The 18907-nt window shown below is 52.5% G+C and overlaps 2 protein-coding genes across 8 annotated transcripts in view; both read left to right on the top strand.

Annotated features, from left to right (window-relative positions):
* The window catches only part of LOC139546479 (putative nuclease HARBI1), a 406641-nt gene that overhangs the window by 261258 nt on the left and 126476 nt on the right, over nt 1–18907 (top strand). The gene's annotated exons all lie outside the window — the stretch shown is intronic.
* The window catches only part of LOC139546476 (immunoglobulin superfamily member 3-like), a 227468-nt gene that overhangs the window by 150407 nt on the left and 58154 nt on the right, over nt 1–18907 (top strand). For both annotated transcript variants that reach the window (XM_071354881.1, XM_071354882.1), the window contains exon 7: nt 4923–5333. In XM_071354881.1, the coding sequence (XP_071210982.1) occupies nt 4923–5333 (411 nt within the window). The remainder of the gene's footprint in view (nt 1–4922; nt 5334–18907) is intronic.

Here is an 18907-nt window from a genome sequence, read left to right as displayed (position 1 = left end):
CAAATAAAGAACCGCCTCACCGCGTTGTGGCATATAGCTATGAGGAGAGGAGAGGGAATGTGTGCATGCGGCGGTCACAAAGCTTGGTTTGTGGAATGGTTCTGTGATTGTGGTCATTGTGTGCTTTATGCCACTGATAAATAAGGGGGAATACAAGTACGCTTTATCTGGGCTCTGCAGCAACACGCCACAATTATCGCCTTCTGATGACAAACTGGACACACTCAGGGAGGGGGTAGGCTTTTCAAACATTTGTTTACTTGCTCGTTTAATTTTCCAACAAAGAGAGAACACTCGCTCTGTTTTTGGAGAGTCAGGGGCTGAATGTTAATTAACTGTTTGTTTAATCGTGCCTGGCGATGGCAGTGCAGTGCTCTCTGGCAGTGTTTAATTGGGTCTGCTCCCTGACTGGGAGACCCAGCAGGACTCCTTCAGGTATTCTGGCCACGCCCTTGGTCGCACTGGGAGATGGGGTTGCCCTGGAAACCAGCGTGGAGGGAAGTGCGATGGCAGCATTAAAGTTCAAGGTTAACTTCTAATATGATCATCTCTTCCTCATCTACACCATCTAGCATCGGATTGGCTCCCAATTCCCAGAATCCGCCCCTTTCACTGACAGTAGTAAAAAGTACGGAGGTCTCGGATGGACATAAATCATACACAGGATCTCAGCAGCACTCACTATCTCTTGCACTGGGGAGAGATCACACAGAGCTGAGAGGGAGAGTAGAACAAACCTCCGAGCCTGTTGAGCACATAAACACATAAAGGCATAGGCCTGGGTTTGAGTGACACACCAGCTAATGCAGAAAGGAGATGACAAGTGTTTCCAATTATGGATTTGTCTTACTTTGGTTTGGTACCCACGAGACTCATTAAAGAAACACACTCGTGCAGAACATCCAAACACACTTAACATAGACATTGACAGACTCTCTGAAACACACACAGGCATACAGATAAATGTAAGAATTCAGCTGTAAAGGGAATTGGCAGTACCCATACATGATGTATGGCCTTGTTACAGATGCATGATTGAACAGCATGCTCTATTCCCAAAGCATTAACACACACACGCACACACACACACACACAGACTCTAACCTTAACCCTAACTTTTAAGCTTAAAATAGCATTTGAATAAATTCAGGACATTCAGGACAAAAAAGTTATGTTCCCTACTTTGTTAGGACATTCGGATGAATTGTTCGGACATTAGGTTCCTGATGAGGTAGGAAAACAGGTACACACACAGAGAGAGAGAGAGAGAGCCCCACACGTACAGCATATCATGTTCCCAGTCCATGTACTCTACAGCCCTGTTCTCTGCCTCTTCCTGTTGAAGACAACCTCATTTGAAATGCCACTGAACACGTGCGTGCGCTCGTGTGTGTGTGTGTGTGTGTGTGTGTGTGTGTGTGTGTGTGTGTGTGTGTGTGTGTGTGTGTGTGTGTGTGTGTGTGTGTGTGTGTGTGTGTGTGTGTGTGTGTGTGTGTGTGTGTGTGTGTGTGTGTGTGTGTGTGTGTGTAACGATTGGCAGGATTCTGGGGGGTTTGACTGTAATTCTGGCTGGAATGATTATCGGTGTTCAGACGAGTCTCTCCAATGTGGAGCCAGCTAATGATGACTAATTTCAGAACTCACTGGAAGGCCCGGCACTGTGGAGAGGGGAGAGGGCCCGACACTGTGGAGAGCGGAGAGGGCCCGGCACTGTGGAGAGGGGAGAGGGCCTGGCACTGTGGAGAGGGGAGAGGGCCTGGCACTGTGGAGAGGGGAGAGGGCCTGGCACTGTGGAGAGGGGAGAGGGCCCGGCACTGTGGAGAGCGGAGAGGGCCTGGCACTGTGGAGAGGGGAGAGGGCCTGGCACTGTGGAGTGGGGAGAGGGCCTGGCACTGTGGAGAGGGGAGAGGGCCCGGCACTGTGGAAAGGGGAGAGGGCCCGGAGATGCCTTTTAGCTGTGAAAATACTTTTAGCTGTGCCTTTTAGCTGTGAAAATAAGAGTGCGGCCAAATGCTAACTCACACACACAGACACGAGCGCATTCACCAATCTGTGAGTAAGGGTGAAATTCTGTAGGCAGATGGTTGTGACTCCCGGCAGTCAGTTCTATCAAGGCTTAACACAGGCAATAGAGAAGTGTGTCTTACTAACAAGCCTCTATCTGTGTTGAAGTGGCTTCATGCCCTAGTGTTCAAGTGAGGTTGGTTATATTTTACATTAATAACGTACCTTTTCATGTGTGACTTGTCAGTTATTAATGTGTTATGTTTCAATGGTTTCAAGTACAGTGAAATGCCTTTGCAAGCTATGAATCCAACAATGCAGTAATCAATAACAATGTAATATTAAAAATAACAAAGTAGAACAAAAACACAATAAATAAAAATAAGAAGAATATGAGAAAGTACGTAAGCATACTATATACAGAGTCAGTCAGTCTCAGTACCATATTTACAATGTATGCTTATGGATACTGGAGTGATAGAGGTAGATACAGTTGAAAGTAAAAAATAAAATTAAGTCGGAAGTTTACATACACCTTAGCCAAATACATTTAAACTCAGTTTTTCACAATTCCTGACATTTAATCCTAGTAAAAATTCCCTGTCTTAGTTCAGTTAGGATCACCACTTTATTTTAAGAATGTGAAATGTCAGAATAATAGTAGAGAGAATGATTTATTTCCGCTTGTATTTCTTTCATCACATTCCCAGTGGGTCAGAAGTTTACATACACTCAATCAGTATTTGGTAGCATTGCCTTTAAATTGTTTAACTTGGGTCAAACGTTTCAGGTAGCCTTCCAAAAGCTTCCCACAATAAGTTGGGGGAATTTTGTCCCATTCCTTCTGACAGAGTTGGTGTAAATGAGTCAGGTTTGTATGCTCCTTGCTCGCACACGCTTTTTCAGTTCTGCCCACAAATGTTCTATAGGATTGAGGTCAGGGCTTTGTGATGGCCACTCCAATACCTTGACTTTGTTGTCCTTAAGCCATTTTGCCACAACTTTGGAAGTATGCTTGGGGTCATTATCCATTTGGAAGACCCATTTGCGACCAAGCTTTAACTTCCTGACTGATGTCTTGAGATGTTGCTTCAATATATCCACATAATTTCCCTCTTCATGATGCCATCTATTTTGTGAAATGCACCAGTCCCTCCTGCAGCAAAGCACCCCCACAACATGATGCTGCCACCCCCATGCTTCACGGTTGGGATGGTGTTTTTTGGCTTGCAAGCCTCCCCATTTTTCCTCCAAACATAACGATGGTCATGATGGCCAAACAGTTCTATTTTTGTTTCATCAGACCAGAGGACATTTCTCAAAAAAGTACGATCTTTGTCCCCATGTGCAGTTGCAAACCGTAGTCTGGCTTTTTTATGGCGGTTTTGGATCAGAGGCTTCTTCCTTGCTGAGCGGCCTTTCAGGTTATGTCGATATAGGACTCGTTTTACTGTGGATATAGATACTTTTGTACCTGTTTCCTCCAGCATCTTCACAAGGTCCTTTGCTGTTGTTCTGGGATTGATTTTAACTTTTTGCACCAATGTACGTTCATCTCTAGGAGACAGAACGCATCTCCTTCCTGAGCGGTATGATGGCTGCGTGGTCCCATGGTGTTTATATTTGCGTACTATTGTTTGTACAGATGAACGTGGTACCTTCAGGCGTTTGGAATTTGCTCCCAAGGATGAACCAGACTTGTGGAGTTCTACAATTTTTTGAGGTCTTGGCTGATTTCTTTTGATTTTCCCATGATGTCAAGCAAAGAGGCACTGAGTTTGAAGATAGGCCTTGAAATGCATCCACAGGTACACCTACAATTGACACAAATGATGTCAATTAGCCTATCAGAAGCTTCTAAAGCCGTGACATCATTTTCTGGAATTTTCCAAGCTGTTAAAAGGCACAGTCAACTTAGTGTATGTACACTTCTGACCCAATGGAATTGTGATACAGTGAATTATAAGTGAAATAATCTGTCTGTAAACAATTATTGGAAGAATTACTTGTGTCATGCACAATGTAGATGTCCTAACCAACTTGCCAAAACTATAGTTTGTTAACAAGGGCGTTGCTATTGCCATACCAAGCGGTGATGCAGCCAGTCAAGATGCTCTCAATGGTGCAGCTGTTGAAATGTTTGATGATTTGAGGGCACATGAAGTGATAGAATGGGGCTCAGTCTTTGTGTGTACAAGCTGTGTTTCCTCTCCTAAAGCCTCTCCCACTGTGAGACACACCCGGTTGGTCATACCTGATGTACCTGTAGCTAATCTAATATCACACCTGATGTCCCAGTAACCTATCCACTACCTTACCTCCCTGACATCTTATTCTAGTACTCCCTCCATATCTCCCTCTCTTCCTCCCTCAAGTATCTCCCACAAGTATCTTACCCCTACATCCCGGATCCCTTCCTTTCTCCCTCACTCCATCTCTTCTTCTCTTTCTCCCACAGCCCGGATTCCTTTATCTCTCCCTCTCTCCATCTCTTCTTCTCTTTCTCCCACAGCCCGGATTCCTTCATCTCTCCCTAAATCCATCTTTCCCCCTCTCACTATTAAACTGAATCTTCCCTACTCCTCCCTTCAACTTATTCAAGGCCTCCTCTCTTTTCCTCCCTCGCTCTGTTGTACACTGACAGCCATCCTTTCCCTCCCTCCCTCCCTCCCGCTGTCTCTCTCTGTTCTCTGCCCACACACTAATATCCTCTCCTGTTCAGCAGGAAATGAAGACAGCCTCGACACGTCTGTCAAACAGAAATTGCATTGTATACCTGTCACCAGCATTCACTTGTTTCTATAAATAGGGAAATTATTGTAGAAATAACTTCTCTCTCTCCTCTATCTACCCCTCCCCCTCCATTCCTCTCCACCTGTCCCTCCCTCTCCCTCCCTCCCTCCCCCTCTTCTCCACAGTGTCTAAGCTGCGTGTGCAGAAGACCAACCAGTCCCTGGTCTACCTGGAGGACAGCCGTGTGCGCGTCAACTGCTCCGTGGCCTCCCAGACCAGCACCGACTCACAGCATGCCGTGCTTTGGTACGTGCGCCGCGCGACGGGCGCCGAGGCCGACGAGCTCCTGCTGAGGATTGAGCGCTCAGGCGCATTTGAGTATGGTGCGTACGCAGACGAGGAGAGGTTGAGGCGGCGGGTGCAGGCAGAGAGGATGTCGCCACAGCTGTATGCGCTGACACTGAACAGGGCAGAGAGCAGCGACTCTGGAACATACTACTGCCTGGTGGAGGAGTGGCTCACAGATCCAGACGGAGCCTGGTACAGACTGGCACGGGACTCCTCAGGCTTCACACAGGTCCTCGTCAGACAGCCAGGTGAGGACAAAGAGGAGGGAAGGAGGGATCAGGGGAGGGAGGCTGGTACAAACTGGCACAGGACTCCTCAGCCTTCACACACAGATATCTTCCAACAGATACAAAAGATATAGCAAGAGCTCTCTCTCTCTCTCTCTCTCTCTCTCTCTCTCTCTCTCTCTCTCTCTCTCTCTCTCTCTCTCTCTCTCTCTCTCTCTCTCTCTCTCTCTCTCTCTCTCTCTCTCTCTCTCTCTCTCTCTCTCTCTCTCTCTCTCTCTCTCTCTCTCTCTCTCTCTCTCTCTCTCTCTCTCTCTCTCTCTCTCTGTGTCTCTGTGTCTCTGTGTCTCTGTGTCTCTGTGTCTCTGTCTGTCTGTGTGTGTGTGGTTAACAGTAGCTGTTCTTTGCCCATGTGGTGCAGTGACCAGTTGTGCCAAACAGCTCTCTACTCTCCCCCTGGCCTCAAGGCCGTCTCGCTCTGATGACCACATCAACTGCCCTGGGCAGAGCTCAGGTGGCAGAGCGGACGTTGTGGCTCTCGTGCCAGCTGGCACAGATGCCCATAGTCTGGCACTAGAGCCGAGGGGCATAACCCACCTGTCCAACCCACTAACCCTGACCCCACCATGTCCTCTACTCACCACTAACCCACTAACCCTGACCCCACCATGTCCTCTACTCACCACTAACCCTGACCCCACCATGTCCACTACACACCTCCAACCCACTAACCCTGACCCCACCATGTCCTCTACTCACCACTAACCCACTAACCCTGACCCCACCATGTCCTCTACTCACCTCTAACCCACTAACCCTGACCACACCATGTCCTCTACTCACCTCTAACCCACTAACCCTGACCCCACCATGTCCTCTACACACCTCCAACCCACTAACCCTGACCCCACCATGTCCTCTACACACCACTAACCCACTAACCCTGACCCCACCATGTCCTCTACTCACCTCTAACCCACTAACCCTGACCCCACCATGTCCTCTACTCACCTCTAACCCACTAACCCTGACCACACCATGTCCTCTACTCACCTCTAACCCACTAACCCTGACCCCACCATGTCCTCTACTCACCTCTAACCCACTAACCCTGACCCCACCATGTCCTCTACTCACCTCTAACCCACTAACCCGGACCCCACCATGTCCTCTACACACCACTAACCCACTAACCCTGACCCCACCATGTCCTCTACACACCACTAACCCAATAACCCTGACCCCACCATGTCCTCTACTCACCACTAACCCACTAACCCTGACCCCACCATGTCCTCTACACACCACTAACCCACTAACCCTGACCCCACCATGTCCTCTACTCACCTCTAACCCTGACCCCACCATGTCCTCTACTCACCTCTAACCCACTAACCCTGACCCCACCATGTCCTCTACTCACCACTAACCCTGACCCCACCATGTCCTCTACTCACCTCTAACCCACTAACCCTGACCCCACCATGTCCTCTACTCACCACTAACCCTGACCCCACCATGTCCTCTACTCACCTCTAACCCACTAACCCTGACCCCACTATGTCCTCTACTCACCACTAACCCTGACCCCACCATGTCCTCTACTCACCTCTAACCCACTAACCCTGACCCCACCATGTCCTCTACTCACCTCTAACCCACTAACCCTGACCCCACCATGTCCTCTACACACCTCCAACCCACTAACCCTGACCCCACCATGTCCTCTACTCACCACTAACCCACTAACCCTGACCCCACCATGTCCTCTACTCACCACTAACCCACTAACCCTGACCCCACCATGTCCTCTACACACCTCTAACCCACTAACCCTGACCCCACCATGTCCTCTACACACCTCCAACCCACTAACCCTGACCTCACCATGTCCTCTACACACCTCTAACCCACTAACCCTGACCCCACCATGTCCTCTACTCACCAATAACCCTGACCCCACCATATCCTCTACACACCTCTAACCCACTAACCCTGACCCCACCATGTCCTCTACTCACCACTAACCCTGACCCCACCATGTCCTCTACACACCTCCAACCCACTAACCCTGACCCCACCATGTCCTCTACACACCTCCAACCCACTAACCCTGACCCCACCATGTCCTCTACTCACCACTAACCCTGACCTCACCATGTCCACTACACACAACTAACCCACTAACCCTGACCCCACCATGTCCTCTACTCACCTCTAACCCTGACCCCACCATGTCCTCTACTCACCGCTAACCCACTAACCCTGACCCCACCATGTCCTCTACTCACCTCTAACCCACTAACCCTGACCCCACCATGTCCTCTACTCACCTCCAACCCACTAACCCTGACCCCACCATGTCCTCTACTCACCTCGAACCCACTAACCCTGACCTCACCATGTCCTCTACTCACCACTAACCCTGACCCCACCATGTCCTCTACACACCACTAACCCACTAACCCTGACCCCACCATGTCCTCTACTCACCTCGAACCCACTAACCCTGACCTCACCATGTCCTCTACTCACCACTAACCCTGACCCCACCATGTCCTCTACACACCACTAACCCACTAACCCTGACCCCACCATGTCCTCTACTCACCTCGAACCCACTAACCCTGACCTCACCATGTCCTCTACTCACCACTAACCCTGACCCCACCATGTCCTCTACACACCACTAACCCACTAACCCTGACCCCACCATGTCCTCTACTCACCACTAACCCTGACCCCACCATGTCCTCTACACACCTCCAACCCACTAACCCTGACCCCACCATGTCCTCTACTCACCTCGAACCCACTAACCCTGACCTCACCATTTCCTCTACTCACCACTAACCCTGACCCCACCATGTCCTCTACACACCACTAACCCATTAACCCTGACCCCACCATGTCCTCTACTCACCACTAACCCTGACCCCACCATGTCCTCTACACACCTTCAACCCACTAACCCTGACCCCACCATGTCCTCTACTCACCTCGAACCCACTAACCCTGACCTCACCATGTCCTCTACTCACCACTAACCCTGACCCCACCATGTCCTCTACACACCACTAACCCACTAACCCTGACCCCACCATGTCCTCTACTCACCACTAACCCTGACCCCACCATGTCCTCTACACACCACTAACCCACTAACCCTGACCCCACCATGTCCTCTACTCACCACTAACCCTGACCCCACCATGTCCTCTACTCACCACTAACCCACTAACCCTGACCCCACGATGTCCTCTACACACCTCCAACCCACTAACCCTGACCCCACCATGTCCTCTACTCACCACTAACCCACTAACCCTGACCCCACCATGTCCTCTACTCACCACTAACCCACTAACCCTGACCCCACCATGTCCTCTACTTACCTCCAACCCACTAACCCTGACCCCACCATGTCCTCTACACACCTCTAACCCACTAACCCTGACCCCACCATGTCCTCTACTCACCACTAACCCACTAACCCTGACCCCACCATGTCCTCTACTCACCTCTAACCCACTAACCCTGACCCCACCATGTCCTCTACTCACCACTAACCCTGACCCCACCATGTCCTCTACTCACCTCTAACCCACTAACCCTGACCCCACCATGTCCACTACACACCACTAACCCTGACCCCACCATGTCCTCTACTCACCTCTAACCCACTAACCCGGACCCAGCATGTCCTCTACACACCACTAACCCACTAACCCTGACCCCACCATGTCCTCTACTCACCACTAACCCACTAACCGTGACCCCACCATGTCCTCTACACACCACTAACCCACTAATCCTGACCCCACCATGTCCTCTACTCACCACTAACCCTGACCCCACCATGTCCTCTACTCACCTCTAACCCACTAACCCTGACCCCACCATGTCCTCTACTCACCACTAACCCACTAACCCTGACCCCACCATGTCCTCTACTCACCACTAACCCACTAACCCTGACCCCACCATGTCCTCTACTCACCACTAACCCACTAACCCTGACCCCACCGTGTCCTCTACTCACCACTAACCCACTAACCCTGACCCCACCATGTCCTCTACTCACCTCGAACCCACTAACCCTGACCTCACCATGTCCTCTACTCACCACTAACCCTGACCCCACCATGTCCTCTACACACCACTAACCCACTAACCCTGACCCCACCATGTCCTCTACTCACCACTAACCCTGACCCCACCATGTCCTCTACACACCTCCAACCCACTAACCCTGACCCCACCATGTCCTCTACTCACCTCGAACCCACTAACCCTGACCTCACCATTTCCTCTACTCACCACTAACCCTGACCCCACCATGTCCTCTACACACCACTAACCCATTAACCCTGACCCCACCATGTCCTCTACTCACCACTAACCCTGACCCCACCATGTCCTCTACACACCTTCAACCCACTAACCCTGACCCCACCATGTCCTCTACTCACCTCGAACCCACTAACCCTGACCTCACCATGTCCTCTACTCACCACTAACCCTGACCCCACCATGTCCTCTACACACCACTAACCCACTAACCCTGACCCCACCATGTCCTCTACTCACCACTAACCCTGACCCCACCATGTCCTCTACACACCACTAACCCACTAACCCTGACCCCACCATGTCCTCTACTCACCACTAACCCTGACCCCACCATGTCCTCTACTCACCACTAACCCACTAACCCTGACCCCACGATGTCCTCTACACACCTCCAACCCACTAACCCTGACCCCACCATGTCCTCTACTCACCACTAACCCACTAACCCTGACCCCACCATGTCCTCTACTCACCACTAACCCACTAACCCTGACCCCACCATGTCCTCTACTTACCTCCAACCCACTAACCCTGACCCCACCATGTCCTCTACACACCTCTAACCCACTAACCCTGACCCCACCATGTCCTCTACTCACCACTAACCCACTAACCCTGACCCCACCATGTCCTCTACTCACCTCTAACCCACTAACCCTGACCCCACCATGTCCTCTACTCACCACTAACCCTGACCCCACCATGTCCTCTACTCACCTCTAACCCACTAACCCTGACCCCACCATGTCCACTACACACCACTAACCCTGACCCCACCATGTCCTCTACTCACCTCTAACCCACTAACCCGGACCCAGCATGTCCTCTACACACCACTAACCCACTAACCCTGACCCCACCATGTCCTCTACTCACCACTAACCCACTAACCGTGACCCCACCATGTCCTCTACACACCACTAACCCACTAACCCTGACCCCACCATGTCCTCTACTCACCACTAACCCTGACCCCACCATGTCCTCTACTCACCTCTAACCCACTAACCCTGACCCCACCATGTCCTCTACTCACCACTAACCCACTAACCCTGACCCCACCATGTCCTCTACTCACCACTAACCCACTAACCCTGACCCCACCATGTCCTCTACTCACCACTAACCCACTAACCCTGACCCCACCGTGTCCTCTACTCACCACTAACCCACTAACCCTGACCCCACCATGTCCTCTACTCACCTCTAACCCACTAACCCTGACCCCACCATGTCCTCTACACACCTCCAACCCACTAACCCTGACCCCACCATGTCCTCTACTCACCACTAACCCACTAACCCTGACCCCACCATGTCCTCTACTCACCACTAACCCACTAACCCTGACCCCACCATGTCCTCTACTCACCTCTAACCCACTAACCCTGACCCCACCATGTCCTCTACACACCTCCAACCCACTAACCCTGACCCCACCATGTCCTCTACACACCACTAACCCACTAACCCTGACCCCACCATGTCCTCTACACACCTCCAACCCACTAACCCTGACCCCACCATGTCCTCTACTCACCACTAACCCACTAACCCTGACCCCACCATATCCTCTACACACCTCCAACCCACTAACCCTGACCTCACCATGTCCTCTTCTCACCTCTAACCCACTAACCCTGACCTCACCATGTCCTCTACACACCTCTAACCCACTAACCCTGACCCCACCATGTCCTCTACACACCTCTAACCCACTAACCCTGACCCCACCATGTCCTCTACACACCTCCAACCCACTAACCCTGACCTCACCATGTCCTCTTCTCACCTCTAACCCACTAACCCTGACCTCACCATGTCCTCTACACACCTCCAACCCACTAACCCTGACCCCACCATGTCCTCTACACACCACTAACCAGCTAACCCTGACCCCACAATGTCCTCTACTCACCAATAACCCTGACCCCACCATATCCTCTACACACCACTAACCCACTAACCCTGACCCCACCATGTCCTCTACTCACCAATAACCCTGATCCCACCATATCCTCTACACACCACTAACCCACTAACCCTGACCCCACCATGTCCTCTACACACCTCCAACCCACTAACCCTGACCCCACCATGTCCTCTACACACCTCCAACCCACTAACCCTGACCCCACCATGTCCTCTACTCACCAATAACCCACTAACCCTGACCCCACCATGTCCTCTACTCACCTCTAACCCTGACCCCACCATGTCCTCTACACACAACTAACCCACTAACCCTGACCCCACCATGTCCTCTACACACAACTAACCCACTAACCCTGACCCCACCATGTCCTCTACTCACCTCTAACCCTGACCCCACCATGTCCTCTACACACCTCTAACCCACTAACCCTGACCCCACCATGTCCTCTACTCACCTCTAATCCACTAACCCTGACCCCACCATGTCCTCTACTCACCTCCAACCCACTAACCCTGACCCCACCATGTCCTCTACACACCTTCAACCCACTAACCCTGACCCCACCATGTCCTCTACTCACCTCCAACCCACTAACCCTGACCTCACCATGTCCTCTACTCACCACTAACCCTGACCCCACCATGTCCTCTACACACCACTAACCCACTAACCCTGACCCCACCATGTCCTCTACTCACCACTAACCCTGACCCCACCATGTCCTCTACTCACCTCTAACCCACTAACCCTGACCCCACCATGTCCTCTACTCACCACTAACCCTGACCCCACCATGTCCTCTACACACCACTAACCCACTAACCCTGACCCCACCATGTCCTCTACTCACCACTAACCCTGACCCCACCATGTCCTCTACACACCACTAACCCACTAACCCTGACCCCACCATGTCCTCTACACACCTCCAACCCACTAACCCTGACCCCACCATGTCCTCTACTCACCACTATCCCACTAACCCTGACCCCACCATGTCCTCTACTTACCTCCAACCCACTAACCCTGACCCCACCATGTCCTCTACTCACCACTAACCCACTAACCCTGACCCCACCATGTCCTCTACTCACCACTAACCCACTAACCCTGACCCCACCATGTCCTCTACTCACCACTAACCCACTAACCCTGACCCCACCATGTCCTCTACTCACCTCTAACCCACTAACCCTGACCCCACCATGTCCTCTACTCACCTCTAACCCACTAACCCTGACCTCACCATGTCCTCTACTCACCTCTAACCCACTAACCCTGACCCCACCATGTCCACTACACACCACTAACCCTGACCCCACAATGTCCTCTACTCACCACTAACCCTGACCCCACCATGTCCTCTACTCACCTCTAACCCACTAACCCTGACCCCACCATGTCCACTACACACCACTAACCCTGACCCCACCATGTCCTCTACTCACCACTAACCCACTAACCCTGACCCCACCATGTCCTCTACTCACCACTAACCCACTAACCCTGACCCCACCATGTCCTCTACTCACCACTAACCCACTAACCCTGACCCCACCATGTCTTCTACACACCTCTAACCCACTAACCCTGACCCCACCATGTCCTCTACTCACCTCTAACCCACTAACCCTGACCCCACCATGTCCTCTACACACCTCCAACCCTCTAACCCTGACCTCACCATGTCCACTACACACCACTAACCCTGACCCCACCATGTCCACTACACACCACTAACCCTGACCCCACCATGTCCTCTACTCACCACTAACCCTGACCCCACCATGTCCACTACACACCACTAACCCTGACCCCACCATGTCCTCTACTCACCACTAACCCTGACCCCACCATGTCCTCTACACACCACTAACCCACTAACCCTGACCCCACCATGTCCTCTACACACCACTAACCCACTAACCCTGACCCCACCATGTCCTCTACTCACCTCTAACCCACTAACCCTGACCCCACCATGTCCTCTACTCACCTACAACCCACTAACCCTGACCCCACCATGTCCTCTACTCACCACTAACCCACTAACCCTGACCCCACCATGTCCTCTACACACCACTAACCCACTAACCCTGACCCCACCATGTCCTCTACACACCACTAACCCTGACCCCACCATGTCCTCTACTCACCTCTAACCCACTAACCCTGACCCCACCATGTCCTCTACACACCTCCAACCCACTAACCATGACCCCACCATGTCCTCTACTCACCTCTAACCCTGACCCCACCATGTCCTCTACACACCTCTAACCCACTAACCCTGACCCCACCATGTCCTCTACTCACCACTAACCCTGACCCCACCATGTCCTCTACTCACCTCTAACCCACTAACCCTGACCCCACCATGTCCTCTACTCACCACTAACCCACTAACCCTGACCCCACCATGTCCTCTACTCACCTCTAACCCACTAACCCTGACCCCACCATGTCCTCTACTCACCTCTAACCCACTAACCCTGACCTCACCATGTCCTCTACTCACCTCTAACCCACTAACCCTGACCCCACCATGTCCACTACACACCACTAACCCTGACCCCACAATGTCCTCTACTCACCACTAACCCTGACCCCACCATGTCCTCTACTCACCTCTAACCCACTAACCCTGACCCCACCATGTCCACTACACACCACTAACCCTGACCCCACCATGTCCTCTACTCACCACTAACCCACTAACCCTGACCCCACCATGTCCTCTACTCACCACTAACCCACTAACCCTGACCCCACCATGTCCTCTACTCACCACTAACCCACTAACCCTGACCCCACCATGTCTTCTACACACCTCTAACCCACTAACCCTGACCCCACCATGTCCTCTACTCACCTCTAACCCACTAACCCTGACCCCACCATGTCCTCTACACACCTCCAACCCTCTAACCCTGACCTCACCATGTCCACTACACACCACTAACCCTGACCCCACCATGTCCACTACACACCACTAACCCTGACCCCACCATGTCCTCTACTCACCACTAACCCTGACCCCACCATGTCCACTACACACCACTAACCCTGACCCCACCATGTCCTCTACACACCACTAACCCACTAACCCTGACCCCACCATGTCCTCTACACACCACTAACCCACTAACCCTGACCCCACCATGTCCTCTACTCACCTCTAACCCACTAACCCTGACCCCACCATGTCCTCTACTCACCTACAACCCACTAACCCTGACCCCACCATGTCCTCTACTCACCACTAACCCACTAACCCTGACCCCACCATGTCCTCTACACACCACTAACCCACTAACCCTGACCCCACCATGTCCTCTACACACCACTAACCCTGACCCCACCATGTCCTCTACTCACCTCTAACCCACTAACCCTGACCCCACCATGTCCTCTACACACCTCCAACCCACTAACCCTGACCCCACCATGTCCTCTACTCACCTCTAACCCTGACCCCACCATGTCCTCTACTCACCTCTAACCCACTAACCCTGACCCCACCATGTCCTCTACTCACCTCTAACCCACTAACCCTGACCCCACCATGTCCTCTACACACCTCTAACCCACTAACCCTGACCCCACCATGTCCTCTACACACCTCTAACCCACTAACCCTGACCCCACCATGTCCTCTACACACCTCTAACCCACTAACCCTGACCCCACCATGTCCTCTACACACCTCCAACCCACTAACCCTGACCCCACCATGTCCTCTACACACCTCTAACCCACTAACCCTGACCCCACCATGTCCTCTACACACCTCTAACCCACTAACCCTGACCCCACCATGTCCTCTACACACCTCTAACCCACTAACCCTGACCCCACCATGTTCTCTACTCACCTCTAACCCTGACCCCACCATGTCCTCTACTCACCACTAACCCACTAACCCTGACCCCACCATGTCCTCTACTCACCTCGAACCCACTACGCCTGACCCCACCATGTCCTCTACTCACCACTAACCCACTAACCCTGACCCCACCATGTCCTCTACACACCTCTAAACCTGACCCCACCATGTCCTCTACTCACCTCTAACCCACTAACCCTGACCCCACGATGTCCTCTACACACCTCCAACCCACTAACCCTGACCCCACCATGTCCTCTACTCACCTCTAACCCACTAACCCTGCCCCCACCATGTCCTCTACACACCTCTAACCCACTAACCCTGACCCCACCATGTCCTCTACACACCTCTAACCCACTAACCCTGACCCCACCATGTCCTCTACACACCTCTAACCCACTAACCCTGACCCCACCATGTCCTCTACACACCACTAACCCACTAACCCTGACCACACCATGTCCTCTACTCACCTCTAACCCACTAACCCTGACCCCACCATGTCCTCTACTCACCTCTAACCCACTAACCCTGACCCCACCATGTCCTCTACACACCTCTAACCCACTAACCCTGACCCCACCATGTCCTCTACACACCTCTAACCCACTAACCCTGACCCCACCATGTCCTCTACTCACCTCTAACCCACTAACCCTGACCCCACCATGTCCTCTACTCACCAATAACCCTGACCCCACCATGTCCTCTACACACCACTAACCCACTACCCCTGACCCCACCATGTCCTCTACTCACCACTAACCCACTAACCCTGACCCAACCATGTCCTCTACTCACCAATAACCCTGACCCCACCATGTCCTCTACTCACCTCCAACCCACTAACCCTGACCCCACCATGTCCTCTACTCACCTCCAACCCACTAACCCTGACCCCACCATGTCCTCTACACACCACTAACCCACTAACCCTGACCCCACCATGTCCTCTACTCACCACTAACCCACTAACCCTGACCCCACCATGTCCTCTACTCACCAATAACCCTGACCCCACCATGTCCTCTACTCACCTCTAACCCACTAACCCTGACCCCACCATGTCCTCTACTCAGCTCTAACCCACTAACCCTGACCCCACCATGTCCTCTACACACCTCTAACCCACTAACCCTGACCCCACCATGTCCTCTACACACCTCTAACCCACTAACCCTGACCCCACCATGTCCTCTACTCACCTCCAACCCACTAACCCTGACCCCACCATGTCCTCTACACACCTCCAACCCACTAACCCTGACCCCACCATGTCCTCTACTCACCTCTAACCCACTAACCCTGACCCCACCATGTCCTCTACACACAACTAACCCACTAACCCTGACCCCACCATGTCCTCTACTCACCAATAACCCTGACCCCACCATATCCTCTACTCACCTCCAACCCACTAACCCTGACCCCACCATGTCCTCTACACACCTCCAACCCACTAACCCTGACCCCACCATGTCCTCTACTCACCTCTAACCCACTAACCCTGACCCCACCATGTCCTCTACACACAACTAACCCACTAACCCTGACCCCACCATGTCCTCTACTCACCAATAACCCTGACCCCACCATGTCCTCTACTCACCAATAACCCTGACCCCACCATGTCCTCTACTCACCTCTAACCCACTAACCCTGACCCCACCATGTCCTCTACTCACCTCTAACCCACTAACCCTGACCCCACCATGTCCTCTACACACCTCCAACCCACTAACCCTGACCCCACCATGTCCTCTACTCACCTCTAACCCTGACCCCACCATGTCCTCTACTCACCTCTAACCCACTAACCCTGACCCCACCATGTCCTCTACTCACCTCTAACCCACTAACCCTGACCCCACCATGTCCTCTACACACCTCTAACCCACTAACCCTGACCCCACCATGTCCTCTACACACCTCTAACCCACTAACCCTGACCCCACCATGTCCTCTACACACCTCTAACCCACTAACCCTGACCCCACCATGTCCTCTACACACCTCCAACCCACTAACCCTGACCCCACCATGTCCTCTACACACCTCTAACCCACTAACCCTGACCCCACCATGTCCTCTACACACCTCTAACCCACTAACCCTGACCCCACCATGTCCTCTACACACCTCTAACCCACTAACCCTGACCCCACCATGTTCTCTACTCACCTCTAACCCTGACCCCACCATGTCCTCTACTCACCACTAACCCACTAACCCTGACCCCACCATGTCCTCTACTCACCTCGAACCCACTACGCCTGACCCCACCATGTCCTCTACTCACCACTAACCCACTAACCCTGACCCCACCATGTCCTCTACACACCTCTAAACCTGACCCCACCATGTCCTCTACACACCTCCAACCCACTAACCCTGACCCCACCATGTCCTCTACTCACCTCTAACCCACTAACCCTGACCCCACCATGTCCTCTACTCACCTCTAACCCACTAACCCTGACCCCACCATGTCCTCTACACACCTCTAACCCACTAACCCTGACCCCACCATGTCCTCTACACATCTCTAACCCACTAACCCTGACCCCACCATGTCCTCTACACACCACTAACCCACTAACCCTGACCACACCATGTCCTCTACTCACCTCTAACCCACTAACCCTGACCCCACCATGTCCTCTACTCACCTCTAACCCACTAACCCTGACCCCACCATGTCCTCTACACACCTCTAACCCACTAACCCTGACCCCACCATGTCCTCTACACACCTCTAACCCACTAACCCTGACCCCACCATGTCCTCTACTCACCTCTAACCCACTAACCCTGACCCCACCATGTCCTCTACTCACCAATAACCCTGACCCCACCATGTCCTCTACACACCACTAACCCACTAACCCTGACCCCACCATGTCCTCTACTCACCACTAACCCACTAACCCTGACCCCACCATGTCCTCTACTCACCAATAACCCTGACCCCACCATGTCCTCTACTCACCTCCAACCCACTAACCCTGACCCCACCATGTCCTCTACTCACCTCCAACCCACTAACCCTGACCCCACCATGTCCTCTACACACCACTAACCCACTAACCCTGACCCCACCATGTCCTCTACTCACCACTAACCCACTAACCCTGACCCCACCATGTCCTCTACTCACCAATAACCCTGACCCCACCATGTCCTCTACTCACCTCTAACCCACTAACCCTGACCCCACCATGTCCTCTACTCAGCTCTAACCCACTAACCCTGACCCCACCATGTCCTCTACACACCTCTAACCCACTAACCCTGACCCCACCATGTCCTCTACACACCTCCAACCCACTAACCCTGACCCCACCATGTCCTCTACTCACCTCTAACCCACTAACCCTGACCCCACCATGTCCTCTACTCACCTCCAACCCACTAACCCTG

The sequence above is a fragment of the Salvelinus alpinus genome, chromosome 20 (genome assembly GCF_045679555.1).
Source record: "Salvelinus alpinus chromosome 20, SLU_Salpinus.1, whole genome shotgun sequence".
Taxonomy (NCBI): domain Eukaryota; kingdom Metazoa; phylum Chordata; class Actinopteri; order Salmoniformes; family Salmonidae; genus Salvelinus; species Salvelinus alpinus.
The sequence above is the reverse complement of the archived record's forward strand: the minus strand, read 5'-3'. Positions and strand labels throughout refer to the sequence as shown.